The following is a 27525-nucleotide window of genomic DNA, read 5'->3' as shown; positions in this document are numbered from 1 at the left end:
AGACAGGCCGTGTTCTTCAGAGCCAGGCTCCTGCACGGTTATTACATTCTTCTTCATAAAACCTGCGCTCTCGGTGAATATCGCCGAGCCGAGAACAAACTGTCATTTTTTTCTTTTTTTCAACTCTTCATTTTAAGTGAAAGATAGCAGTGTTTGCAGGGAGGCTGTCTCTAAAGGAACTATTATAAGCACTGTTCAGCCAAATGTCAGATGTGTTTTCATCTGCAGCCGAGAAATAGAACCAAAGATCGATGGAAACAGTTAATTATTGCAATGTAAGTTTGAACAAAAAGTATGGATTTGTAATCAGTCTGTTCGAGATTTATGTCGACAGAAGAAGAACAAAAGCTGAAGCCTCTTCCAAAGGCAAAGGAAGAACATGCAAACTCAGGAACTTTTTCAACCGTACAGCCACTTTATTTCAGGCAGTGGATCAAGTTACTCGCAGAGTCTCAATAAAACGTGCTTTCGTCTTTGGATTAAACACATTAACATGCCTCATTGCAAGCTGCTGCACAAGCAGCATAAAATGCGCGTTATCACATTATGCAGGATCGTATCAGTCTGGAGAAAATGCTCATGACTCCCTTTCTTTATTGCTCAGCGTCGTTAACGTGCGTGTGTATATATTTCCAGCAGGCAGAGGCAACGTGATCGGACACAGTTTTGGTTCATTTCAGTTTATGAACAACCAACAATCCTGGAAGAGTGAATCGTTTCGAAACCGAGAAACCTACAGAAGATCCGCGGCGCGTCCCGAACTGCGACGCTTCTCCCCGCCTGTCCTAAATTCATCCCCGCTGTCTGCACATCTGCTGAATCACATTCAATTCCCCACAGGCCGCATCACAACAGAGTCCTCGACATCATTTCAGCACGCTGCAGCCCTCAGCTTCTGCTGGGGGGAATGAAAAACTGCTCTCAGCTCAAGTGTTTTTGGAAAACAACACTCACACACGGCCAATTCTTTTCTTTTTTCCTCACCCCGTCTGACATCTGATTACAGCTCGATTTTTAAACATTTGGAGCGGTCAGTTGTGAAATGCAGTTAAATATGGTTACTGTATTCTGTCGGGAAAAAAAAAAAAAGACAAACAATGAGTCCAGTGATCACAAGTTACTTTTATTTTCTACTAAAATACATGATTCATGCAGGTTTTTGTCACTTTCCACGACAATCAACAGGAACACAATTAAACTAGAACCACCTGGAGGCGCTTGACCTCACGACAATAGGCAAAAACAGGATGTTAAAGTCACTCAGTACAATATTCTGTATGTGCAAATTCCTAGTGGCTTCATAAATAGTCTTCATCTGCTTTTGACATGCTTTCGTTTGATCACCAACAGCAAGCCAATCATATCGTAACGCTGCACATGATTAATAACAGGGGGGGGGGGAGAAAAAAAGCCTGGTCATAAAATCATGCTGAATGTGTGGGCAGGGGGGGGGAAAAACCGAGAATAAAGTAGCTGAGAAAAATATTGCTTTTGAAAATGAATGTAATAAAAATCTGCATACAGTACATCGAGTACCCCCCCCCCTCCCCCCCCCCCCCCCCCCTCCCTCACTCTCTCTCTATCAGCTGCTATAAAGACTCACAGATGTGGTTCAGTTTGGTCGGTCTCCTCACTGATAAGCCTGATGTAAAAAGCGCACGTTCACCTTTTTCTTCTCGATTTAATTTCATTTTATGGCACCCACTGTCGCCCACAGAGAAAGGTCGTGCGCTCACGAGGCTGAGGCGTAGCCCAACTTGAAACAGTGGCGTTTAGAAGGCATATGTGAATTAGAGTATACTAAATGTAAAGGAGAGACGGAGCATGGAGGCAACTCTACGCTCTACTTTACAAGGCCTGCTATGATCGTCGTATGAAAATAAAAAGAGGTAGGCAAACTTTCTCCACCGCTCGGACAGTACTGACAGCTTAATAGGATGCAGGAATGGGTATGAAGTGCTTATCAAACATGCTACACACAAAGCCGGTTTCAAAAATGACGGTCCAGCACAGCATGCTTAAACTCAACCACTCAGTCTATTCTATTAAAAATAGTTTCCTCTCTTACACACCTGGTTGCATATCAATAATATTAAGACTTGATTTACCTTCTCATGTAAACAAGGAGACAACAAAACACACAAACCATGCATGCATTATCATCTCCAGAATGTAGAACAATAGTAAACACAGACAGATGTTACTGCACAGCATATTTAGTGGCTTCAGCTTGGACTTTTTTTTTTTGTTTTGTTTTGTTTTCATAGCTTGCAGGACAATGGTAGAGAGCTTTACTAATACAGAAATCAAACAACCAAAACTCAACGCATCTTCTTGTCTCTCTTACTACCCGTCTGCATGACATCATTGAGGGAGAAGGACACGAACGCGATCTGCTCCAGTTCACTTTCCACCCCGCACTCCATCAGGCACGAAAACTGATCCTTGTCCCCGTTGTAGGCCAGGTCAGAGTAGCCGCTGGGGCCGGCGTGGATGATCCGGGGCCGGTCCCACCCGGACGAGTGCAGGGGGGACCGGTTCAAGTACACGCCCATGTCCCTTCGGCTGGACTTGCTTGTCGGGTGCATGAAGAGGAGCCAGGTCTGGGAGTCTGGCGACAGGAGCGACGTGCCGCACGCCTTGCTTTCGGCGTCGTCGTTCGGGACAAACTCGGGAGCGGGAAAGCCGATGACGCTTCCCTGGCAGCCGTTGGGCTGCTCGACGAGCTCCGGGGCCATGTGGGGCTTATCAAAGTAGACGCCGCTGTTTTCACTCAGGGCCACGCACCTGTGGCGTCCAGTGTTGCGAGCGTTGCAATAAAGGTGACTCCTGCCCTCGTGATCTATGATCTCTGCCATTTCGCACTCGCACGACTTCTTTCGAAGCATCTTCCCGATGCGCCAAGTCTGGCCAAAGTCCTCGCTATATATGGAGAGCGCACGTGGGTAGACTGTGAACGGAATGGGGAAGGAACAGCATCTGTAGGGCACGTAGTAGGCGTAGGCGGGGATGATCAATCTGCCGTTCTCCAGCTGGACGCCGTGACCGGGGCCCACGGCAAACGTGGCCCACTTCTGGATGGTCTCGCCGATCACGCTCTCTGTCAAGTCTGTGGTCTGACTCCAGGTCTGGCCGTCGTCGCCGCTGCTGACGAAGCAGAGGCGCGCCTTGCACTTACCTGTGTAGATCTGCTTCATCTCTGTGGTGTTCCCCCAGATGCAGATGAAAAATAAAAACAGCGTTTTGGTGTTTTTTTCATACACTGGGCAGGGATTCATGGTACGGTGGCTTGGTAGGGAGGCGGATGACAGCTCCTGACTGGACGACCACTGGGGGAAAACAAGAAAAGAAGAAAATCAAGATGAGCAAAGAACATGTTGACATTTACTGGTATTACAGGTGGGTATTGTGCGAGAATAATCACCTGAATAGACCCATCCTCTTTAAGTGTTCCTCTTCTCATAACAAGGATTTTAGCATCATGGTCAGCAGGCGAGGTTCGTTTCTCTGCAAAGGCGAGGAAGGTGTGACAGTGCCTCAGGTAGATGAGAGCAGGGATCCTGTATGTGATCCCACTCTGTTCCCTTTGAAATAAAGTTGTTTTGACAGGTTCATCTCCACTGCCACTCTTTGACGGCGTGTTTCCCATGATGGATCAAATGTCCTGCGAACAGAAAATGACTTGGTTTTCTTCCACATTCTCCTGTAACCTTTACACACAGACTAACAGGAAGAGTTCATAGTCCAGAAGCTCCTCATAGACACAGATGAGTGCATTGTTACAAAGAGATAACCTCGCGCACGTCGTGCGCGAGCAGCACGGCCCTTACCTTCACTCGTCACTCTTCGCGTGTGTCACTCCCGAGCTTTGCGTGAACGGCATTATCCCGTCTAATTGCACGCGAAACCGGGGACCTCTGATGTTCACGACACTGATGCTGGGGGTTCATCAGAATCAGAGACGACTCCGAGGCGAGAGGAGCTCACGCAGTTGTTTTCCGTATTCGCTCTGCTCGCTCTTCACGGAAGTAGACGTCGGGGTGGAGCGTGAAAATCCATCCGTCGCGTAACTTCTGGACCATCAGGAGTAAACACTTTCACACAAACGGTCACACGAGTGTTGTTAGGAATCGATTTTCTGACTGAAATGGCGGCTAACAGTTGCACCTAGCAGTAAACAAGCGCAAATCGTTAAAACGCGCACGTATCGGGCGCTACATTGTTTTGAATAGTAATAATCTGCTACTCAACATCACGGATTCACCGCTGTCGGGTTGCAACGTAGCATGTTTGACAAGGTTACAGATTTTCATTGGCTTGGGTGTGAACTATCTTGTCTCTGTGTGTAATCTTTGATAAGACAGACTCAGTGGTCTTTTCCGGCTTCGTCCGCGTGAATCGACGCGCCTTCGCCCCCTGCTGGACGGGAGGGGCGGCGCCTCGTCTTACATGCTGTTGCTAGGATACAGAGCACCACACTGTCAGCTCGAGCCGGTGAAAAACATCGTTAACGGGGTTTCACCCCTCCCTACACATTTCAACTTCTACCGACACTTTACAACTCGTATTAAAAACAGTTGTTCCGCGATAAATTGAGTGCAGACGTGATGACTTCAGCAGCCTATAAATTCGATGCCGGACAGAGTTACCCCGGCCAGTGTCTTCTTCCTGCTGCTGGGAGCCGCCGAAGGAGAGACGGTGCGTCCAAAACCATCACAAAGACTGTTTTTATTGCCACGAAGTAGGGAAATTCAGTCATTAGAGCTCACAGACAGACGCCAATAACATCTATCTTTTTAAAATGTTTGGATGAGGTGCAAAATGCCATCAGGAACAGAGTGTAGTAACAAGAATTCTTCTGGCATGCTGGAATTTATATTGTTGTCTTGAGTACATCTGGACTTATTTAAGCTTTTCATGGCATTTGATCCTTCATCCATAATCTCATCATCTTTAGATTAATGGAGTTCACATTACTTAGTTCATGCAAGCAAGTTTACTTAAAAGGGAGACTTCAGAATTTATGGAATCTTTTTACCTTACAAACATCAATCAAAATCAATTTATGTATTTATATATAATTATTATAATTTACTCACAGTGTATAGTGAAGTGTTAAGAGGGAGACGTCTGACCCATTTGGATCAATTTGACAACAGTGACATACCTCAAACACCTTGGGGCAAATAAAAAAACTGGATGAAGGCAGAGTGAGGGTGGATAGAGGATGCAATATGTAAAGAAAACCATTCAAAATGTGCAGGAGAAATATCTAGAAATGTCAAATCCTTCATATAAAATTGAGACGACTTTGAGTGGATTCTTTACAGGCGCTGGTCACTGGCTCGTGGCTTACAGAGAAGCAGAGGAAAAGAGATACAGAAGAATCCAGCGGCAATTAAAACAGACCAGCAGAAAGTGTGAGAACAGTGCAGCTCATTCTCAACATGGTTTTACATTAGACGGACCTCTCCTGGTATGACACTTAAACTCAGTATGCAAAGAGTAATTGGATGAAAACGTTTCTTTTTGATGAGCGAAGGGCTAAAATGTTTTCTTTCCCTTGGTAGCTGCAGCTCCACTGTGTGGACGAGCCCTCTGAGCTCTGCTCTGTTGACGTCAGCGAACGCCAGCTGACCTCTGTGAGAAACGTTTCTCATATTTTCAGCAATTTTTTTTCACTAAAGTGTTTGGAAATGCATTTCATGTCCTTCCTTTGCAGGTCACCTCAGAGGACTTGGAGTTGTTTGATAATGTAGAATCCATAGACGCGTCTATCAATTCGCTCTCTTTAGGTGATTCTTGCAAAATGTCTTGCAGATCTTTCACTTTATCTGCTGCTTTGCAGAAACTTCACAAATCTGCACGTTCTTCACAGGATCTTTCAGTAGTTTCCGATCTTTAAGGGAGATCAATCTAGCTTTAAATAGGATTCGCAGTATGACTTTTGATGCTGCTGAGTTCCCATATCTTGAGGTAAGATGAATGACTGTCGAATCTGGTTTTCCTTCTCTGGACATCAGCATGATCATCTCAATTCTCATCTTGGTTCTCACAGGTTCTGGATTTGTCCTACAACAGCATGTCAGCCGACGGTTTTGTGTCCCTCGGTCGTCTTCCTGTACTGAAAGTCCTTCATTTGACTGGAAATCAACTCCGTCGTCTTCCTCCCCGTCTTGACTCTTCGTATCATGAACCCACTCAGCTGTAAGCACCTCACTTCTCACGAAGTACTAAGCTGCACAATTTGTTTTTGGATTTGCAGTCTATTTATAGCATTCCTGATACTAACACCGTATCTGAGAACAGCGGCTGCTGTCAACTCAGATAATAAATTTGTTCATATCTGGTAATAGTTTCAGCCTTTTTATGTCCACTTTGATGTTAGTTTAGTGGTAAAACACTAAATAATAAATCCACTCCTGTAGTATTTGCCCATTTTTCCTGAGAAAAAGACAGAAGTGTGGTTTGGAGAGGTGGAACATGTTGTAAATGTTTCCAGTCACGCACAATTACAAAATAAAAAAGTACTCTATTAAAAGAGTGCTCAAAGTGTTACCTCACATATTATAAGATATTTATGAAACATCTGCAGTCTCAAAGCATCTTCCTCTTCAACAACAAAGTACATACTTACACTGGTGAAGTATAGATGTGTACTATCAGGAACTATCTCTGTTATGAAAATACATTTATTGGATACATATAAAATTATTTCAATTCATATTGTGACTGCAGTTGGACTTATCACTTAAACACTAGAAAAGCAAACTATGCGACGCCATTTACACTCAAGTCTGAGTACAGCTACATTCCTGGAAAAAATACTGCAAAATAATATAATGATGATTTAAAAGGAATCATATGAATGATTTATAGTTTTCTTGGAATATTTAGGATCAATTCCACAGTCCAGAAACATGCATTTGATGCAAACCTGAGAATCTATATAACCTGTACGTGAGTGTGTGTGTGTGTGTGTGTGTGTGTGTGTGTGTGTGTGTGTGTGTGTGTGTGTGTGTGCGCGCGCGCGCGTGTGTGAGTGTGTCACACTCTGGCTCAAGCAGTACAGAAAATGGATGTTTTAAAGCAGTTCTAAAAGTGACCAACAGGGGGCGCCCGAACGATCCCCTATCACATTAATGGCAGTTGAAGTAATTTTGAAGAGCTTTAATTCACCTGCCCAGTCAGAAAGTAAGGAGGAATAAATTCACAGCATTATGATACTGAAAGTCCACATATCTCACTGAATTCTAAAATGCAATCGGTGTTTTGTGACTGTTTATCTGTGGAATCAGTTATATAAGTAACTTAGTGAGCAGGTTTCTGTTGCTTTGCTTTTGTTTTAGGCCGTCTGAAGAGGAAGACTCCCCGTTCAGGTCTCTGGAAGTCCTGATGCTTGATGATAACAAACTGTCATCTGAAGTCTTCAACAGCCTGATCCACCTCAAAAAGTCAGCATGTGTCTTCAAATGAGCGATACAAAACACATTCTGACTTCTCTCAGATTCGACGACACATAATGGACATTTTCATGATGAGCTTTGCCTCTTTTTTTCCCCTTTTTTTTAATTTCCAGGCTAAGGTATTTAAACCTGAAGGGGAACCACATTTCTGAAATACCACACATGGAGCTGATGGGCTCATCCAAACCTGTGCCGGGCTCCGCTGAAGCCCAGGATGAGGGCCTTGGTAAATGCCCAACATCTGGTTGCACTCATGTGTAAACAGCTTCATTCTTCACCTGTTTGTCAGAAGTACTTCAACATCCGCTGAAAAATTATGGACGCTATCAATTTTATCTCCCCAATCCAGCCCACGATGAGCCAGATCCCCTCATGGGTGGATATCTGGAGGTACTCTCCCTGGTAAGTCAGTCCAAAAGCTGGTGTTTTCTATTGTTCGGACACTTTCTGAGTCTCTGCGTTAAACCTGGGCGTCTGATGGCCGCCACAGATGTTTCAGCAAGACAACTGGAAGGAGCGCTGCGAAGAGAACCAACAGCCTTTACCAGAGCTCCGGTTCCTCAATCTAGCTCACAACAAGGTGTGTGTGTGTGGGAGTGTGGGAGTGTGTGCGTTCTTTAATAAGACGTCTCATCAGTGGTTTGTCATCAGATCGTCAAGGAGGAAGTGCTGGTGGCCGCCGCTCTCTTCCCAATGCTTCAGGAAATCGACGTTCAGTGTAACCCTCTAACAACACAGAGGAGAGGTGATCGTCTTCCTTCACACACACACACACACAAACACACACACATTCTTCTTGAGGATTGCTCCAGAGCTTCATCATCTTTTCCGTGCTTCAGGAGACTCTCCCTTACTGACGTATATCCAGGAGAGACTGGGAATAACCATAAAGCGGAGGAAGACTGAGGAGGTCGCCAAGATCCCGCTGACTCTGTCCACCTGTCTCAAATGGAAGGTTAGATGTGTGTGTGTGTGTGTGTGTGCGTGTGTGTGTGTGTGTGTGTGTTGTGGGCATCAAGATCAGGGACAGGTAGTCACGGACCACCGAGCAGAACGGGAACTGTGAACATAAATCGTTCACTTCCAGCCCAAACTCCCCGTGAAGGTCAATTCGTCTCAACATTTATCTTGTCTGACATTTTTTTGTATCACAGGTGGAAGAAACCGTCCCGAAGGCGTCGCGGAGATCCCAGCTGATGGATGCAGGTCGTCCCTCACCCGGCAGGAGAGCAGCAGCTTCTGAGGGCGGCGGCGGCGGCGGCGGCGGCGGCGGCGGCGGCGGCGGCGGCGGCCGGCGGGAACAGGCAGAGCAGCTCTTCATGACTCAGGTGAGCACGTGTGCGGTTTTCAAGGTTCGGGGATTTAGGAAGTATTAAAGTATCAAAGTATTTCCCTCCTTCGCTTTAACATGATTTCTTGTTCTGGTTATTGTTTGTTTCTCAGGCAGCAGATGTTCCTGAGCTGGACGTTTCATCCGAGGACAAAGAAGCTGCAGAGAGCAGGACTGGGAGCAAAACCAGCCCCAGACGACTCGCAGACTTTCAAAAGTTTGTGAATGGAAAACCAAAACCTCATGTTTCCAAAGCCATTGGTGCGAATGTAGTTTCACCTGCAACTGATTCATTAATTTTTTTGGCCTAGTTTTTTTTTTTGTTTGTTTGTTTTGTTTTTGTTTTTTGTTTTTTTAACATTGTCTTCAAATGTTTGGCCTCGGATCAAACCCCAGAGGGTCCATTCTTCCATCCATTCTTTTCACTGTCTGTCAACAGGATTTCAACCAGCTATTTGGATGCTGAAGCACACGCTGAACAATCTCAATGTTTACAGAGACTCAAAACCAAGGCTTGATAGCCTCCAGAAGCCGTACAGGGAGAGAGAGAAGAGGGTTTGTTGAATCTGCAGTTTTAAATGAATTGTTCACATCATTTTTGTCAAAATTTAATCAGTTCAAAAAAATAAATCCACTTACCTTATATTTCTGTGCACAGATTAAGGAACTGCCACCTTTGAAAACTATAAGAAATCAACGTGTAAGAGCAGAGGAAATGATGAAGGAATTCAAAGAGAGCAGCACAATGAAAGTCGTGGCCTTAGGTACGTCCGCCTCAAAATATATCGATTTACTCCTCATGAGCTCAGCTTTCTCTTCTTGTGCACAGACGGCGCCTCACTCAACTCCAGCAATAACCAGGACGAAGGCAAAGAAGCTCGGTCACTGCTTAAGGATCTGAAGGCGAAGTACAAGATGGTTTATGAGAAAACAATGGAGCAAATAACCAGCTTTGAATCTGACACCAGCTGAGAGAGAGGGCGTTAACCAGGCTGGTGTGCTTTGTGTTTTTGCTTTGGATGAGGCCAAAGACATTTTTGACCTGTGTGAGTGGAAATAATGAGAAAATAAAAAAAAACAATATTATAAATATTGTATTGTCTGCGTGTTGGTCATTTATCCCAGTTGCTTTGTTGCTGTTTATTCAATTTAACCATCTCTGCCGTGAACACAGATTCATGTGTGACCCTTCATCGGCTGATGATTTAATCGCCGTCCACAAATCTGGTGGCTGTTAGAAGTGATTTTCAAATATCTTTATCATGTTATCTAGAAGCTCATAACAGAAGCTCCGGTAAGCCTCCAGTCCTGTTTCGCCGTCGCTCTTTTTGATTTCAGGCTCTCTGTGCATCATATGATTTCCATTATTAGTGGTCGGAGCGGGCTGCAGATGTGGAATGCTCGCTCTGCCTCCATGGAATGAATCAATACGCGGGGATCGCACATTTTCATATTAACCTCTCCCTCTGTATGAGTTGAACTGTACATAATTTATGAGCTGCGCACGCCAGCCGGAGAGTTCGCTGCATACAATCTGCAAATGCATCACAGTTACTGTGTGGAGCGCAGTGAAATGTATGTCTGTTTGTTTTTATGTGACGTGACGGATTTGACATGTTGTCTTGACTGGAGCGGATTAGTTTGCCGGCAGGACGGAGTTTGTTCTCGTTCCAGTCTGATGTTATTTCACCTCAGCAGAATGCTGCTCCAAACCAATTATGAAGTGATAATGGCCGGCGCTCCGTTCACCTACGGTCGCCTAAGTGCCTTGTTTTGATGTTGGGATTCTTTGAAGTCGTAAAAAACTAAATGAACACACACCGTGGTGCAGGAGGTTGTTCTTCATCTTATTTACAGCAAACGATCAGTCAGGCTAAAGGCCTTTATATTCAAGATGCGTTCACAGACCTCATCGCAAAATTTGACTTATTGACCTCCAGATTTTACAAACCTACCAAATTTTCTTCATCTCTGAAGATGCTGACATCAGGAGAAAAACTCAAAACAGGCAGCTGGACACAAAAGAACGTCCAAACATCACTTGTAAGATAGGGACAACTTCAGAAAACGCTTTTATTAGAAACAGGAATGAGAAGAACCCAAAATACTACGACTACTTCCAGACTTTTCTTCTGCTAAAAAAAAAAAAAAAAGTCAGCTTCGATTTACTGTGAGTGCAGCACATGAAAGCTGCGAACGCGTGAGCATCACCAGACGCAAGGGCGAAACGAGGACAGATCCAGAGACTCTGACTTCAGCTTATATGTGGAACAATTTAAAACGAAATGTTTTTGCTTGGTTCCAGTTGTTTGGGGTCCTGTTTTAATAATCTCGAGCACACAGTCCAAAGTTCACGACCCTCATGCAACTGGAGACACTCAAGTCCACTTTTATCGCTGTCAATAGTTTGTGTTCAAAGTTTGTTTTGTGGTTCAAAGACAACCAGCAAACATCGCTGTTACTATGATGCATTCAGCCAAGCTGCAGTAAAAAAAATCCTCTCACACTCGTTGGCTGTTTTGTTTCTCTGGTATCTGCGTTTCTTCCTGTCATAATTGTGTCATAAAAGCCGCCGCCTTGAGACTTTGAAGCTGTTTCACCTTTTCAACTCCTCGGTTCAGAAACGACGGCGTCTTTGACTAAACGGTGTTTGCATCTCCAGTAAAACTCTACGCTCGTCTGTGTGTTTTGACTGTCCGCAGGTGTCTCCTGAAATGTTTGCTCGCCCATTTCGAGTCTTTGAGGTTGAGGGTGGTCAGTGTGTAACGACCAAACTGATTCTGTGTGTGTGTGTGTATGTGTGTGTCTGCTCTCCTGTCTGGAACCAACAAATTGCGATAATTATTTTCTCATCTGAGGAGTAAATAATGTTGAGGTGAGATCATAAGATGGATGTGCTGGCGAGAAACTTACCAGGAAAACAACAGCTTCTGACCTAATCCAAATGTTTTCAATAGAACGCAGCGAGAGAGCTCGTCTATTATTTACCGGAATGTTATTTTTGGCTTGAAGAAATGTGTTATTTACACTATATGATCAAATGGCAGCATGCGTGACGAAGAGGGGAATCACACCGCCATGTTTACGATAAATACTGGACACAGATTCCAGCCTCACTATGATGAGCTGAAAGCTAGTTTTACTCGACGCTGCAGAGCAAAGCCAGGAGCAAACGACGTCTCCTTTGATTCCTGGAGGAGTCTCCCTCGCTCTAACATCAACACGGAATCAACACACACAAGGTATTTCTTCTCTTCACATGAAGAACTGTTGAAGTGTCTTAATAACTGAAAACACATTTCATCCGTGCTTTGGGAGATATAATACGACCTGGCAGCGGAGCACAATAGTCTGGAATAATAACAAAAGACATGATGAAGAGAAAAGGCAGAATTGATCTGTGTTTATGTATCTACGTTGTTTTTTTTTTTTTTTTTTCTGTATATTTGAACACAGTACAGTTCCACATCTGGAGCATTCATCACAGCAATCAAGCTTGAGAAATATTTGGCTAACATTTGCTTGACTCTCAAACTGAGGGCCAACAGTTAAGCTCTGAGAATAACCCTGCGGAGACTCAGACACCAGATTTGGCTCATGGAGGAACAGGAATGAGCGCTCCTCATTACCCTGGTGCCAAATGAGTTCACCGCCGAACGGACCTGTTCATTATTTCCTCTGATGGACACTTGAACCTTCACACACACACACACACACACACACACACACACACACACACACACAGTCATCCTCCGGAGGCCTCAGATCCTCCGGCCGACATCTGAAAGGAGGCCGCCGTTAATTACGGATCATGCCTGTAAAGTTGTTGTTGCTCGTCTTTATCTTGTAAAAAGAAAGCGGCACAACAGTGTACAGTCATTACGAGCATGTGTTTAAAATGATGACCTTTAAGCTCAGACGCCCGGGCTGAAGTGTGTGTCCCGGTATTGTTCATGCCTCCTTGGCCGCTCTCCAAGCGCCAGCTAAAATGATCAGGGCCAACTTAATTAATGAGGGGGCGAGGGTGTAAAAAACACAGCGCTTGATAGATTTCGGAAGTATTTTGATGAAGTATAAACTCAGGGGTTCTGCTGAGCACCTTAATCAGCTATGAAAGCAAACACATCTATCAGACTTAATCAACTTAACACAGTTTCGCTCCCTTTGAATCGAAAAGCTGTCCGATTGATTTGCGACGCTCCGTTTCCTCGCGAACCCGTGGAACGCTCTGCCGCAGCACGCGGGGAGAACTGCTAAAATAAATTCAAGTCAAATGCTTTGTTTGTTTGAATGTTGCAAAACTGCAAATGTCATCAATCCACCGGTTACCCAACATGAACCACATCTCCGTCAAAGACCTTTTCGGCGGCGGGCGTGGATTTATATCCTCCGATGGAACAGAGGAAAATGACACGTAAAACCAGCAGTAAATAAGATTTGTTCATGATTTTGGCTTCCAGTCGTGAGTTGAGTTCTGACCCCGAGTCTCCGGTTTTCTTCACTTCTCACTGAGTCCGTTCTGCATGGGCAGCAGGGGAGGGGGGGGGGGGGGGGAGGGGGGGGGGGCACATACACACACACACAGCTAACCAGCAGCATGATTTATACCTACTGACTGCCCCCAGCTGCTACAATTGCCACAGCCAAGACTAAGCATGCATAGCTGAATGAGCCCGTGGGACGAATTCAAAAATCCATGAAATGTGGAGTCCATCAAAAAAAAAAAAAAAAAAAAAACACAGAGTGCGATGCCAAAAGTCAAGTTTTCAGGACCAGCAAGGGGAATGTGCATCTGGAGTCAAAGACATTGTATTTAAATAGCAGTATTCAAATCAAATAGAGAGATATGTTTGCAGGTAGAGAAACAAAGCAGGGGATGATCAGTCTGGTGCAAAGTGGTTAAAAAGAATAGAGAAAAAACCCCCAGAATGAGTCACAGTCAGCGAGCAGGTCGGCCATCCGCAGAGAAAGGAAGCAATAATATTGTGGATCCCCCACCCGGCCCGGCAGAACCTGCAGTGGCACGCTGAGTCATGGGAACCACAGTGATAATTTGACACCTGTTGATGGAAGCCGGCCTGTGGAAAAGCTGCACGCAGTGCTGCCGGCCTCTAAAAGCACTCGCACAAACCCGACTCAGCCCTTCTCAAGAGCTCATTATTTCTGAGATCAAGGTGCAGGGCTTCTAATATCTATGAAGACGCCAGTAATTTGGATTCATGTTTTTCTTGGTCATCTGCAGACACTGAGTCTTAAATTAATGTTTTCTCTGTGTTCTGTTTGGTTTTTACCACTGTCTAGAAAAGTGTGTATGCTCTCAAAATTTCTTTTTTGAACAGCTGCAGCAGCTTCTACTGCAGAGAAACTCTGAAACCCACTCAACTGCACCCAAGCAGTAAAATTATGGGTCGGACAATTAAAAAAAAGAACAATAAAAGACTGTAAACATCCAAATTTGAAACGAGCTGCAGAATGAGATAAAACCACAAACCCCCATAATCACCTAAAGCTGCACACAGCAACTGTAACAGTCAGTTGAAGGGAAACTTGAAATGTGCAATGCACTATGTAATCAATAATAGCTATTGCTAAGGGATAGATGATTCACTGTGCCAGTAGACTGGAATTTACAGGAGGGTGTTGCTGCTTTCTGGCTCGGAGATTTTGCTTTATTGCACAAAATTGGAAGCATGCTCGGCTTGTCAGTACACATAATACAAAACATATTATTTTCATCTCTTAAGACTCAAACTAATAAGGAAGTTGGGGGTTCAGGTTTTTATGCATTCAATTAAGTCAAAGAAGTGACCTCCTGTAGACACACTGATGAGAATCTCAGGAGGCCGAGAAAAAGACTTTTGAAAAACGTCCTCTCATAGAATCTGTCACTGTTGAATGTCACAGATTTGAATGTCCTGTACGTCGTCCTCTACTGTCCTGCAGGATCTGGGACTGTGGAGCTGGATGGGTTGGTTTGATCTCTGCGCTTCGTCCCTCTTGAAGTTGTTTTCTTTTCTCTTTCTCATCCTTTTCTCGTTTACTGTCCCCTGAAATCAACCAGATCAAGAACAAACCTGGAGAGTTTCCTTCCACTGTCGCCTCTACTTATTCGTGATCAGTTGTTTTTCTCAAGCGGGGCGGCTGGTCGTCTCTCAATCGGAATCCGTCCACATTTTGAAGTGTCCTCGAGCAAGACACTGAACCCCAAATGGCTCCCGATGGATGGCCACTGGCCCCCCAGAGCCCGGCGACAAGCACAAACCCAACAACTGACGTCAACCCGTGACGGGATCTGAGCTGAGAGTGTGTGAAAGGGTGATGGGACTTTCAGCTTCTGCTTTTGATTTCCTGACCTCTGATCACATTCCATTTCCAGCGGGGACACGGCTTTTCCGGCCTTCCGCGGATCTGCTGACCGGAAACCTCTGGGCCACGGCGCCGGCGGCGTGAGGAACCCCTCCGCCGTGGACCACCGATCAATCGGCAGATCACAACCTATCGTCAGCATGCAGTGAAATTCTTTCTGTCTTCATCTGAAGATAGATCCACCACTCTTCTTCTCTTTGAATATCCGAGAAACTCCCCCCAAAAAAAACAACAAACTCTTTTCGCCACACGAAACACGTTCATGGTGCAAAACTCCCAGCAGGGAATACGAAGTTCATACAGCCACTTGAGCAGCGTCCACAGTGAAAGACAATTACTTACGGTATGTGGAGTTTTTAAAAAAAAGTCAGGTTATGATAACAAACTGAATCCTGCAGCTGCATGAGGAGGAGAGAAAAAATAAAAAGCTGCGGAGAGTCTAAATTTGACTTCAGATGGAAAGAAACAGGGAAACTGTTTTTTTTTAATCCAATCAGAAATTGTGTATTTATCCCCAAAAGACAGTAAATCCATTCAAACACTGGAATGTATTTACACAAACATAAAGAAAGCATGAATACTCTTTAAATAAGATGAGAAAACACCAACTTGTATTTACAGTAAGCATTTTGAAGATGAAACCGTTCTTTAAAAAACTTTTAATATTCTTAATAAAATGTGACCTCTTGTCCAAATACATTCAAACATACAAATCTTGTTTTGTTTTTAAGTTTAAACACATTTAAATGTGGATGAGGAGCATTTTAGATCAAGGCTCCATATTAGTATTTTAATTTGTATTTCCTTTTTTCTGTTTTTAGCTCAGCTGAAATACGTGACGCTTAAAACATGATGGACAGTTAAATGATTAAAAAAATAGATATATAAATGAGAAATTCCACTTACGGGAATGACGTCCAAGTGCAACACGTATGCATTTAGTACATAGGTCAGCCATGTTGATTTTGGCAGCACTGATATACAGAGGGAGCTTCAGGGCGTGCACAGGCCGTCGGTTTGCTTCGGATTTAGGAAAGTCACCATCTCCCGAATGCCGTCCTCACAAACAGTGATCTGTGGAGCCTTGCCCAGGTTTCCTCCCTCCTCTTTAAATTTCTTCCATGTCTCTGAAACAATGAGCATGACGCATAATTAATACCAGCAAGAGCTAACAGCTTAAATATAAACATGCATATATATATAATTCCAGTCGAGTCCACTGAAGAACAACCTTCACTGAGTGTTGTGAGCAGTGTGTAATTTTCAGGATGATCCATGATGTCTTTTCTTTGAACGTCGCCGATATCCATCAGCTGCAAAACTCCTGGAAAAAAAACAAACAAACAGAATAATATACCTAAAACCCGTACTGTGAAGTTTTCCACATTTCCATGTGACCTCCACAATAAAAAAAAATAAAAAAAACACATGTAGATCTGTTTGGAGCCCGCTCGTCGCCCACCTTCCACCGTGTTCCACACTTGCACTTCGACCTCGGCCGTGCTCTGCCTTTCGACAGCGATGATCCTGACTGTGTTGGGCGAGTCGACGCTCAGGGACGAGTCCACTTTATACACCAGCAGGTTACTTTTATATCCCAGAAGGCAATGGGTCTGGTTACTTTCAGCTTTGGTCTCTGGAGAGATGGGGGGGAAAAAAAAAAGGAAAGAAAATGAAAAAAAAAAAAAGGCGGAGGGGGAAGTTGAGCAGATGATGTTTACAGAAATCAACATGAGACTGTTATAAACAGTTCATTAGTCTCGGAGACGCGTTGGACTACCTGGACAAGTCCTGCAGCACTTTCCCGCTAGTTTCATGGGATGTTGGCAGGGGTACTGGCTGGGGCACGTGATGCGCTTGCAGTCCTGGAGGCCGTCGCTACAAGTGCACAGGATGCATTCCAGCACCTTCCCCAAAACTGGGTGCCACATGTCTCCATGAGAGTATGTCTTGCCATTGTATAAACACGCTGCGAGGAATGGAAAACATCTGAGCGTCGAGCTCCATATGGAAACGATTGTAAAAGTTGTGAGGAACACGTCCATAAAATAAAATACCTATAAATGATCTTTGTTTTGACTAAAAAAAAAAAAAAAAAAAAGTCTCACCTCTTTGGTGTTTCCTCTGCAGCAGAATCTTCACAGTGGTCTCCGAAGCCCCTTTGAGGTTGAGCTTGCTGAGGTTCAGGCCTCTGGAGGGAGTCTTGACCCTGGGCGGAGTGGCACGGTCCGACCGCGCCCTGCCCCGCTCCGCCGAGCACTGGTCCACTGAATGCCTCTTTTGTAAACACAGATATAATAAAAATGCAGCGATCCTTCATCTATTCAGCCGTTGTCTTTGAGTGCTCGCTGAAGGAGCAGCATGCAATTCCCCTAAATCACACGAGTTCGTGGCCCAGCTCCAGACATCCGAACAACGGCTCACTTCTCGCTCAGACAGGGAAACACGCACCGGGGACACTTAAAGCTTTCGTCTTCACAATTCACAAGTGAAGCGTCGGTTTCGGAAATATGGTCTTCATAATGCGGCGTCAGGTCGGGTAAGACAACCCGAGGGACGCGTGGAGGGAAAACCACTGATCTGCAGCGACCTGAGTGACGGGGAGCAGGTCCTGTAACGAACCTGCAGCTGCCGCGCCGATGACACCGCTTTGCATTCTCGCTATCTCTTCTGGAAAAAGGTCAAACGTGGACGGCTTTCACTTGAAAGCAAAAGCCAACTCGTTAATCTAATGAAAAAAAAAAAGAAAAAAAAAAACAGTGAGAACATACGACGCCTCTGTTCAGCTGCTGGCTTCCATCCTCGTTTGACGAGGACCCGCTGCTGGAGCCGTGATCTGAGGGCCGAAAGACAAAAACAGCGCCGTGACCGTGTGAAAATACGGCAGCCATTCCATATAAATACAGTCTCGTGACGTGTGCTTGTTTTGTGTCTGAATGATGTTTTCCCTGTGGAAGGGAGGACGGCGGTGAATTAATTCCCTAAACTGCACATTATCTTTAGCTGAACATAATGTAATAAAATGAGTATATTATTAAAGAGGACAAATTAAAGTGATTAAATAGGTTGAGGGGGAGAGATCATCCATCTTCTATACTGCTTTATCCAGTCTGCAGCCGACTCCAGGCAGGATACAGGAGATATGAACTATCAGAGTGTGTGTGTGTGTGTTTTCAAAGCAGCCTTTCTTACTGCTGCAGTATTTTATTGTTGCACAGCTGTCTAAAGGTGTGCACACAACTGTTTTGTGGAGATAAAAAAGAAGAAAAAAAAACTGTATAAACACTCGTAACAATGAGTGATGGAGCTCAAGCGGAGCAGGCCGTAAATCTCCTGACAGCGCTGTGTCCCACGTTGGAAAGAGAATAAAGGCTTTTGTTCTCAGCGTGGAGGAGTGAGACTACCTTTACACACCAAACAGCAGGTTTCTGGAAGCGGGGCTGGCGAGGAGCAGGTGATGGGCTGGCACGTTTTCAGGGCACAGAAGATGTTTCCATTCTGCGACGAGAGAGAGAAAAAGGAGAGCGATCTGTTATATTTCAGCATCATCGACAGATCTGTAGCTCAAGTATGACGATTCTTTTCTCGAATGCTTGTAGTTGTTTGCCTCGTAGCCGGAGAAACATCTGCCGTCAACAGAAAAAAAAAACAAACACTGCAGCGGCTCGCACATCGAGCTCCTCTCGTCACATCACGCGTCTTAAAAGACGACCTATTGATTTCAGTTCTCCCCTCTTTGATGTCCGCCCGTCGCAGCCGGGCCGAGCCAGAGCGCAAACCAGAGCAAGATGTTTTCACCCGCTCCAGGATTATAAATTTAATGAAAATAACAACTCAGTTGCCCTTTTTTTTTCTCTCTCTCTGCGTAACATCAGCAACAGAAATTCCTCACTGAAGAACTCACTGAAATTCATTAAGATCAACTGGAAGCATGCATTTTGATTTACCGTTAACATGTCGCACCATGTAGTTTACTGTGAATTACTACTGAAAACACTCAAACCGGCAAACAATAGGCCTTTTCTTCCAATAGAGGAAATTGCTGCTTTCTAACCAATTGCTGTTCTCACTGTGAAAACGAAGAATGTGCTTTGGACATAGAAGTTATGTACAGTTAAATTATATATAATTGACAAAAAGCAATTTGTTAGAGGGGAAAATTCAAAAAAAGAAAAGAAAAAAAGCCATTAAAGAAACATTATAAACTCAAACTATGCAACATGAACACCTAATAGAGTCAAGAAGCAAATAAAATATCCAAGGTTGAAAGTTAACAATGTCTTCTGTTTCAAATGAGTAGAATTTAAGTACTTGTACTCATAGATTTTCCTTTTTTTTAATTATTATGATTCATTTTGTGCTAGAATATATATTTTTACAGGTCTCCTTTAATCAGAGAAAAATCTTTAGAAGTATATAACCCTAAAGAGGGGCTGGAAACACGATGGCCACAGGCAAACACCTCAGACCTCGCTTGGTTTTATTCTCCATTTTCTTGGGATTTTACATCATTTTTATGGTCAATAAAGCAGCTTTTTTTACAGCTCATTTCCTCCACACTCCGACCAAAGAACAGGGGCTTTAAATTCCAACTTACAGAACACGTGCAGAGAACACACTGGTTGCTCTGCCGGGACGGGAACAGGTCCTGCTTGGTGAAGGTCTCCCCGGGCTGGAACACGCTCCCGTTGTACCTGCAGGATCTGGCCGGAGCCCGCAGCCCTGCAGGGGTCCTGGGCTGATCTGAGGAAGGAGGGCACAGCAGGGTCCGTTACCCCAGCCGGGAGGGGAGGACGGAGGGATGGGTGGGGGTGCAGAGACTCTATACCTGAGCATCTCGGGCAGCACTGCTGGGGCTCGGACACCGGGTTCTCACAGGACAGGGCTGGACACTTGATCGTGTTACATTTCACATGGCCTGTCTAACAGGGAGAAGATCATCCTTTAACAAGTGTGAACCCCCCCCCCCCCCAACCCAACCCCCCCAATCCCAGCCTCTCAGAGACAGAGACAGCTGAGGAATGTGGGTGTACTCTCGCTGAGAGGTACCTCTGAGCAGACGCAGCGCATGCAGAACATGAAGCCAAAGGGCTCCAGGTAGGGATGCCAGCTGTCTCCAGGGCTGTAGCTCTTATCCTTGAAGGTGCAAACCACCCCGGAGACTGGGGGGGGGGGGGGGGGACAAAAAAAAAACAAGGAGGATGTGAGGCAAATGGCGCAGATAACAATCGTTTACTGAAAAGTTCATTAAAGAGATTAAACAACTTCTGAGACACATTGAAAAATAGATATGATCAAACTCTATGACAGGAAAATAAAGAGGAAAAAGTGGAGTTAGGAGCAGCACAGGGCGGTGATCTTCACAAATCTGAGTCCAGCTGTGACGGAAATGGAGCAAAGTGTTGTTATTTCATGCCTGTCCTGGCTGGAAGCCCCTGACGGAGGACAGGAGGACGGAGGACAGAGGACAGCAGGACAGGAGGACAGGAGGACAGGAGGACAGCAGGACAGGAGGACAGAGGACAGCAGGACAGCAGGACAGCAGCAGGCTGCGGCTCTTCTTACCTTTCCGGGGCTTCAGCTCTGCAGCTGCGAACCAAATGAGGAGCAGGAAGAGAAACGTGGGCTTCATTTCTTGACATGTGCGCGAGTCTGAGTCCTCAGTGAGTGTGTGTGTTTCTGCAGGACAGACACTGCAGGACAGCGTGAAAGAGGGATTACGGGGGGGGGGGGGGGGGGGGGGGGGAGTCTCCGGGTTGATCTATGGCGCCTTCTTCAGGACGCAGGCAGAGATGACAAACCCTGCACAGACTACTTCAACTTTTTCATGCAGTGAAAAATATTCACAAATACTTTCCCGCTGTACTTTTATTAAATGTCTGTTATGGGCGCGTTTTCTCCTCCCAAGCAGATTATTTTTTTAATTTTAATGAATTTTTAAGTGTGTACTAATCTTCTTGACTTCTTCCCAAACCGCAAGTTATTACTGTGGAGCAGCAGTTTTAATGATTCAAAGTATTCAGCCAGACGTTTGTGGCTGATAAGAGTGTCCTTCAGCCGAGGAAATCCCAAAAATCCAATTTGATTCGTGAACAGAGAAAACTGAGAGGAGCAGCTGTTGGTGCTGCGAGGCTCAAAATACAACACAAATCCTTAAACCAAACAAAATGAGTAATTTGCTTTCTCCACATGTCCAAAGGACATTTCAACTTTTCTAGTCCTGCCCCTTTACTTTGAATACTTAGTAATAAAGTTTTATATTCTACCAGATCATGAACTGTGAGCGTTTCGGATCAAATAAATACAGTGGTGTGAAGAAGTCTTTGCCTCCTTCCTGACTTCTTAATTTTTTGCACATTTGTCACACCTAAATATTTGAGATCAGACAACAACAACAAAAAGAAACACAAAAATCTTTTTTTTTTTTAAATAAAGGGTTTTATTATCAAGGGAGAAAAAAATCCAAACCTATCTGTGTGGAAAAAATGGTTGCATCCCCTGTGAAAACATGACTGTGGTTTATCACACCTGAGTTCAATTTCTCCAGCCTCACCTGCCCGCAATCAAGAAATAACTTAAATAGGACCTGCCTGACCTTGAAGTAGATGTAAACAAGAGCATCATACCAACAGTAAAACCTGGCGATGGTAGCTCTGGGGCTCTGCACAGCGCTGAAAAAGACTCATTACAAGTTATCACAAATGCTTGATTGCGGTTGTTGCTGCTCAGTGTGGCTCCGCCAGTTTTAAGGTTTAGAGGACAAACACTTTGTCACACCACTGTAAGCGATTAGTGAGTTAGCATTCTGAATGTTCATGATAGAAAGAGCTTTTGTCTGCATTTCCCAGATGTGTGAACAGTTACTGCTCAACAGGAAATGCTTTTTAACAGAATTGAAATGGTTCTAGACAATGTTTGAGATTTATAGGAAATTCTGTCATCACAGATTACCCCAGAAATAAATTTCCATATAACATTTCCAGGACAAAGGTTCATGAAAAGGTTGTGGGTTTGAGCCTGAGTCTCTTCATGTGGAGTTTGCATATTCTCCCTGTGCATAAAGTATTCCTCCTGTCGTCCATGAGGAGTGCTGCATATCAGGAGAAAAGATAACTCTCAAATCTAGTGTGCCTCACTGTACACAGATAAAAGTATGACTTGTAAAAATACAGAACTGATGTAAGTCATACAGGTTGGACGTCAAAGAAATCCCCACATCAATGTTGCATGTTTAGTTGATTATGTTTGTCTATAATCAAATGTGAGGGGCATCACTGATAGAAAAACAGAAAATACTACCTGCATCATCTTTCGGGGAAATTCGAAGTGTACACCAAATCCAGTTAAAAAATCAAATATGATAAAATCCATAATCGGGGGCTGCAGAAATTAAGAAAACATTCAGACAATGAGCTAATACTAATACATCCTTTATTAACACATGGGGATAAAATTGTGCAACCATGTTGAGCCAGACATCCGGGCGCTGATGACAGTTACTGACTCAATACTTGATCAAGACAAAGAGAGAAAAAAAAAAAAAAGAAACAAAATGTCCCCGTCCCCATGACGCCTCTCATCAGCCATCGCATGGCTCAGTAATCAAACATTAAGCGGGAGAAACACAACATTTCACAGTCAGTGCAGATTTAGAGAAACAAACAGACACAGACCTCATTTTAAATCCACAATGCAGTTTTTCCTCAAAATGAAGACAAAAAATGTCAAGAAAAAAAAAAAATCAAATCAAACCAAAACGCTGTTAAAAGATGGCCTTCCCTCCGTTCCCTTTAAAACTGCAGTACATATTTTAAACAAGGTCAGTGAGAGACTTAACAATGTCTTAAAATCTGGCTTTAGAGCCCTGAATCCTTTACAGCCGAGGCTCGATGCCTGCCGATATTTCCAACAACACACCTTCTGCTCAGGACTGTGGAAACACACCTGCATTACAAATCTCCAATTTGTTGTTTCAAAAGCATGAACGCAGACAGCAGGCGTGCTGAAGTACCCGTTATCTTGAAATCAGAGTTTAAAAATAAAAGAAGACACCTAAACTGCAGCTCTCCATTTTCTACGCGAAACGCTTGACGGCAGACGGGAACGAGTCTCATCATTCTTCGCAAAACCGGGACAGGGGATGAACGAGACGGGTCTCCTCAAACACGCAGATGCATCCGCTCACACTCACACGGCACAGAGAACGCGGGAGACTCAGGAAGCGCTGGAGCGTGCCGCCGGCTCGTCCTCTCGCTTCTGCCGCTTCTTGGCTCTGATCTCGTTCATGGCTTCCTCGATGGAGCGGGTGTCCCTCTTGTTGGCCACCGGCACTGAGACAGAGAGGCAGCAGCGAGGAGAGTGAGGCGCCGGCGCCGGGAACGCCGATTCGACATTTCTGTGAGGCGGCCTGCGAACTCACCACAGCCGTAGGCGCTGTTGGCCTCCAGCGTGTGGGCTGCGTCTTTGGCGGCGGAGGTGCCGATCAGGTGGCTGTACTTATCCCTGTAGTTGGAGTTGGGACACGCTTGAGACTGAGTCGTCTGGCTGGAGGCTGCTTCCTCCAGGGCGGCCTGCTCCTGCGGTCACAAGGGAGAAAAACATAAGAAGGGTCCAAAACTTAAATTTTTTAGTTTTGGTTTGTTTTTTCCTGTAAGGAGTTACCACGGCAGGCTGTTGTCTTCCGATACAATCTGCTTCTCTCATGTGTAACTTCATGACTATCATCTCTGATGCCTACATGAACATCTCAATCTGATTTCTCTCACTTTCCCAGAAAAAAAAAAATTCCAGCATGAGCTCTTGCTAAAAAAAAAAAAGGATTTTTTTCTGTTTATCAACACGCACTAACACTACTGTTTGCTTTCTAGGAGTTTCGAGACAAATGGAAAACACCAAAAAGACAACGAATTTCCTGGTTTAAATCCCGGACTCCCTGTCCACTCAACACTGAAAAAGCTTGAGTCAAACTCAGACTAATAATGTCTGATTTCACTGCTATGTAAGGAATTTATATTGACGGAAAGGCTTGTTATTTCTAAACACACACTGGCATTCAGTCTTACTTTTAGTCTGCGCCGTTGCTCCGCCAGCTGGGGGTCCCACTCCTCTCCTTTGCGATATGCTTCCAGTTCCTCGTCTGACGGAGCGAATTCCTGCCAAAGCACAAGGTGAAACAGTCATTTCCTGCAGTTTTCTCTTCTTGGATAGATGCTAATGACAAGTGTTTTAACATTGAAGAGTGGGGATAAAAAAGCAAAAAAAGAACACCGTAATGAGACCTTCTTGAAAAGCATGACGTATCGGCTCTCCTCGTCCTCCCCGAAAGAAAAAGAAGTCAGACCGGCCACTTCTGCTACATCGTGCCTGCAAGAAAGATGAATAATCAGAGGTATGTGGGGAAAAAAACCACCTTTTTTCAAACATATCATTGTAACATCTTACAATATACTTCTTTCAATCTTCCCCATCGGTTTGTATTTTCTTTTCTGTTGTGCACTGTCCTGAATGAAGTCCGACACTTCTTTCTCCATCTAAACAAGACATACGGGAAGCCAGAGAGGTAAATACAAACTGAGGGCACAACTGAATCACATGTTTATTTTAGATGCGACGCTTCGGCTCTCACCTTTTTCCTGAATTCTGCTTTCTTCCTTTTCTCATCTTCCTCCATCTTCTTGAGCCTTGCTGCCTGCTCTGTAATGAGAATGAGTGTTTTTCCTTCTTGAGGCTTGTTTACGTTCAATAGGGTTCAAAGACCAAGAAAGTCACATCCACCGCTGGCCAACTTGTTTCCTCTAATGATCGGAATCACAAAACGGCTAATGAAGAGACAGACTTCCTGTGATGCCACAAAACCACATTTCCAGATCACTCAGGTCTCAAAATCTGCTGACGAAGATCCAACATTATTTGATGCATGTGTCTACAGGAAAACAGCCTCTGATGTTTTATTGCTGTGCGCTCTCTGAACGGTTAATTAAACGGATTTGGTCACTTTTTTATCACAGTCGCGTTGCGGCTCTGACCTCACATCAACTGGAACGAGGATCAAGTTGTTTATTTGTAGCAGCGCTCCAGTTCAACGCTGGCAGAGAGTTTGAGCTTGGCTGAGAAACATGCTTTGAACGTTTCATCTACTAACAGTAAATATTACGGGAAGTGCCTCAGTGACAGGAGGCGAGAGGCGCTTTGAGGTTTAATGCCAGAATAAATGATCAGTTAATTGATCAGTCAGTGAAGATAACATTTCCTGAAAAGTAAATGAATTGTTTTGGGCTGCAATCTACATCATTGAATTTTAGTTGAGATTACACTTTTCCAAATGCCAGAGCTGATTTTGACACTAATATTTTTAATTATCAAGACTCTCCTGCTGCAAAATGTACCATGTTTACCTTTACAATGATTGCTTCTGGAGGATACATGGTCTCAGGAGCTGTTTAAACTGTACATTTAAACTGAAGATTGTTGTCCAGGCTTCCGAGGTTGCTTGTCAGTTTTGAAAAGTCTATTTTTATGGTTTGCTCATATTTGCAGGATCAAACCAGTAAAGTTGAATGAGGAGTTAAAGGGGAAGATGCAAACATTGCTATGACTGAATTTACTGCCAGCAAATAGAGACAAATCAAAATTGTAAAACGATCTCGTGGTAAAATCAAAAGTTTAAGGCTGAGCAGAAATCTTGTAAAAAAAAAAAAGAAGAAGAAGAAAGCAGGTCAATAGCAATGGAAGAGAATAAGAAGTACAGGATTAAAAATATACTGTTTGTAACAAGAGTGAGTGCCGTTTGAGGCAGTGCATTGTGACTCAATCCCTCTTACAGAGATTCACCTTTCAACACTTTGAAAGCTCCAGATCTGAAATATTATGTCCATATCACTGGAGCTACATGTTGAAATCGGCAAAAAATCGATCAAAACTTAAGCAGACAGCTGATCTGAAGTAACAGGGGCGGGACATAAACTAGTAGCAGAGTTATAAGGATGTGTAGAGCTTATTATGACTAACAATATTATGAACTGTTGCTTATTTCCGGGCAGTTTTCAGCGGCTCTGTCCTGTAGCGGCAGCCGGAGCTCCAGACGCCGACGGCGGCAGGCAGCACCCGGAGGGAGGGGGCTGCATGTCCCGGTGAGGCGGTGCTAAACCCCGGACTGCCCCGACGGCCAATAGGAGCACCAGACACCCCCCGCTCGTCTGTCCTCTATTGTTTCGGACAAGATTGAGTTTCATATTGCTTCAAAACATGTCGCCGCTCGGTTAATGCGTGGTGTACCTCTGGCCTTCCGCCGGCTCTCCTGGTCTCCCACTGTCGGAGGTTTCTCCATCGAGTTCAGGATGGAGCCGAGGAGGTCCGCCATCTTGGAAGTGAGGACAAGAGCGTCCGGTCTGCTTCTTCTTCTTCGGTTTAAAGGCGGGTCGCACCAGCTGCTCAGGAGCAGCGCCCCCTGCTGCGCTGGAGCGCGATCAAAGTTCATTACCTCCTACCTTTATCCCTTAAATTCTTTTGATGAGGCTACTTAATATTTAACTCGACCGCTAGTCTTGGTATTTTTTCAAGCCCCACTTCCACTGCAATCTGGAAAACTGTCAAGTTTCATTTAAGTGTGTGCAATTGTTTTTGCTACACATCAAAATAGATTTGTGTGGTCTATTTATGTGATTTTGGCTTCAACATGTATGTGTAAAGATTCCGTGCCTCTGTTAAGATTTGTCAATATGTAATATCTCTTTATATAGAAAAAGACTGCCACCAACTGAAGAAGGAAGAACTTCTTATTGTTGTAATTACACTGTTTTCCAGCAGGTGGTGGAGGTAAACATTCAGCTTTAAAAGAACAGGAATAATACGTAGTTGTTGTTATAATTGCACTCTTGTCCAGCAGGTGGCGATGGTAAACCAGAGGCATCGTCTATTTCTCCATGCCATTTAAGAGGTTATTTTATTATTATTATTATTTTATTTTTATTTTTTTTATCAAAATGAGGTAGATCGTAGTACTGTATTAGCCAAACAACTCATGATTGAGAAACGATGACAGATGGTTAATGGGGTATGCTGAATTTCTCTCCTTTATTCCAACTTGACCTGTCCAGGGTGTATCTTGCCCTCAGTCACAGTTAGCTGGGACTGGCTTCATTGCCCCCCGACTCTGCACGAGCATGCATAGGATAAAGCGGTATATAGATGGATGAATGCTGACTCTTAAATATCCCATTGCTGTGAATGTTCTCTGCTCTGCATCATTCCATCTTCATCTTCAGGATGAAGGCTGGAGGCTGGAGCATGTTCCAGCTGACACAGAGATAAAGGCTCACCAAGCATATTTCATCATCAAGAGGCCATCGGTCCTAGTTGTGCAAG

General features: G+C 44.4%; 4 protein-coding genes across 4 annotated transcripts; 1 reads left to right on the top strand and 3 right to left on the bottom strand.

Annotated features, from left to right (window-relative positions):
- Window positions 1-1102: 1102 nt before the first annotated feature.
- Window positions 1103-4233, bottom strand: LOC115395595 (sialidase-3). Its single transcript, XM_030101204.1, has 3 exons — window positions 3831-4233; window positions 3425-3664; window positions 1103-3329 (listed from the first exon to the last, which is right to left on the bottom strand). Exons 2-3 carry the CDS (start codon window positions 3647-3649, stop codon window positions 2322-2324), a joined length of 1233 nt encoding a protein of 410 aa, XP_029957064.1. The 5' UTR covers window positions 3650-3664; window positions 3831-4233; the 3' UTR covers window positions 1103-2321.
- A 374-nt stretch (window positions 4234-4607) lies between these two features.
- Window positions 4608-9772, top strand: xrra1 (X-ray radiation resistance associated 1). The gene is made up of 17 exons (XM_030101322.1): window positions 4608-4698; window positions 5463-5476; window positions 5571-5642; window positions 5723-5795; window positions 5879-5976; window positions 6059-6207; window positions 7350-7454; window positions 7580-7692; window positions 7816-7868; window positions 7957-8046; window positions 8118-8211; window positions 8306-8421; window positions 8621-8794; window positions 8910-9057; window positions 9236-9351; window positions 9455-9560; window positions 9626-9772. Exons 1-17 carry the CDS (start codon window positions 4608-4610, stop codon window positions 9766-9768), a joined length of 1755 nt encoding a protein of 584 aa, XP_029957182.1. The 3' UTR covers window positions 9769-9772.
- A 5885-nt stretch (window positions 9773-15657) lies between these two features.
- On the bottom strand, window positions 15658-20865 carry chrdl2 (chordin-like 2). The gene is made up of 11 exons (XM_030100930.1): window positions 20728-20865; window positions 20212-20324; window positions 19991-20084; window positions 19760-19905; window positions 18567-18660; window positions 17934-17998; window positions 17271-17439; window positions 16943-17131; window positions 16625-16798; window positions 16394-16486; window positions 15658-16289 (listed from the first exon to the last, which is right to left on the bottom strand). The coding sequence occupies exons 1-11, from the start codon at window positions 20792-20794 to the stop codon at window positions 16156-16158; spliced, it is 1338 nt and encodes a 445-aa protein (XP_029956790.1). The 5' UTR covers window positions 20795-20865; the 3' UTR covers window positions 15658-16155.
- A 1709-nt stretch (window positions 20866-22574) lies between these two features.
- On the bottom strand, window positions 22575-26552 carry spag7 (sperm associated antigen 7). Its single transcript, XM_030101842.1, has 7 exons — window positions 26437-26552; window positions 24788-24855; window positions 24604-24692; window positions 24441-24525; window positions 24225-24314; window positions 23582-23738; window positions 22575-23492 (listed from the first exon to the last, which is right to left on the bottom strand). The coding sequence occupies exons 1-7, from the start codon at window positions 26519-26521 to the stop codon at window positions 23377-23379; spliced, it is 690 nt and encodes a 229-aa protein (XP_029957702.1). The 5' UTR covers window positions 26522-26552; the 3' UTR covers window positions 22575-23376.
- Window positions 26553-27525: the final 973 nt, after the last annotated feature.

Source organism: Salarias fasciatus, chromosome 10 (assembly GCF_902148845.1).
Source record: "Salarias fasciatus chromosome 10, fSalaFa1.1, whole genome shotgun sequence".
Taxonomy (NCBI): Eukaryota; Metazoa; Chordata; class Actinopteri; order Blenniiformes; family Blenniidae; genus Salarias; species Salarias fasciatus.
The sequence above is the reverse complement of the archived record's forward strand: the minus strand, read 5'-3'. Positions and strand labels throughout refer to the sequence as shown.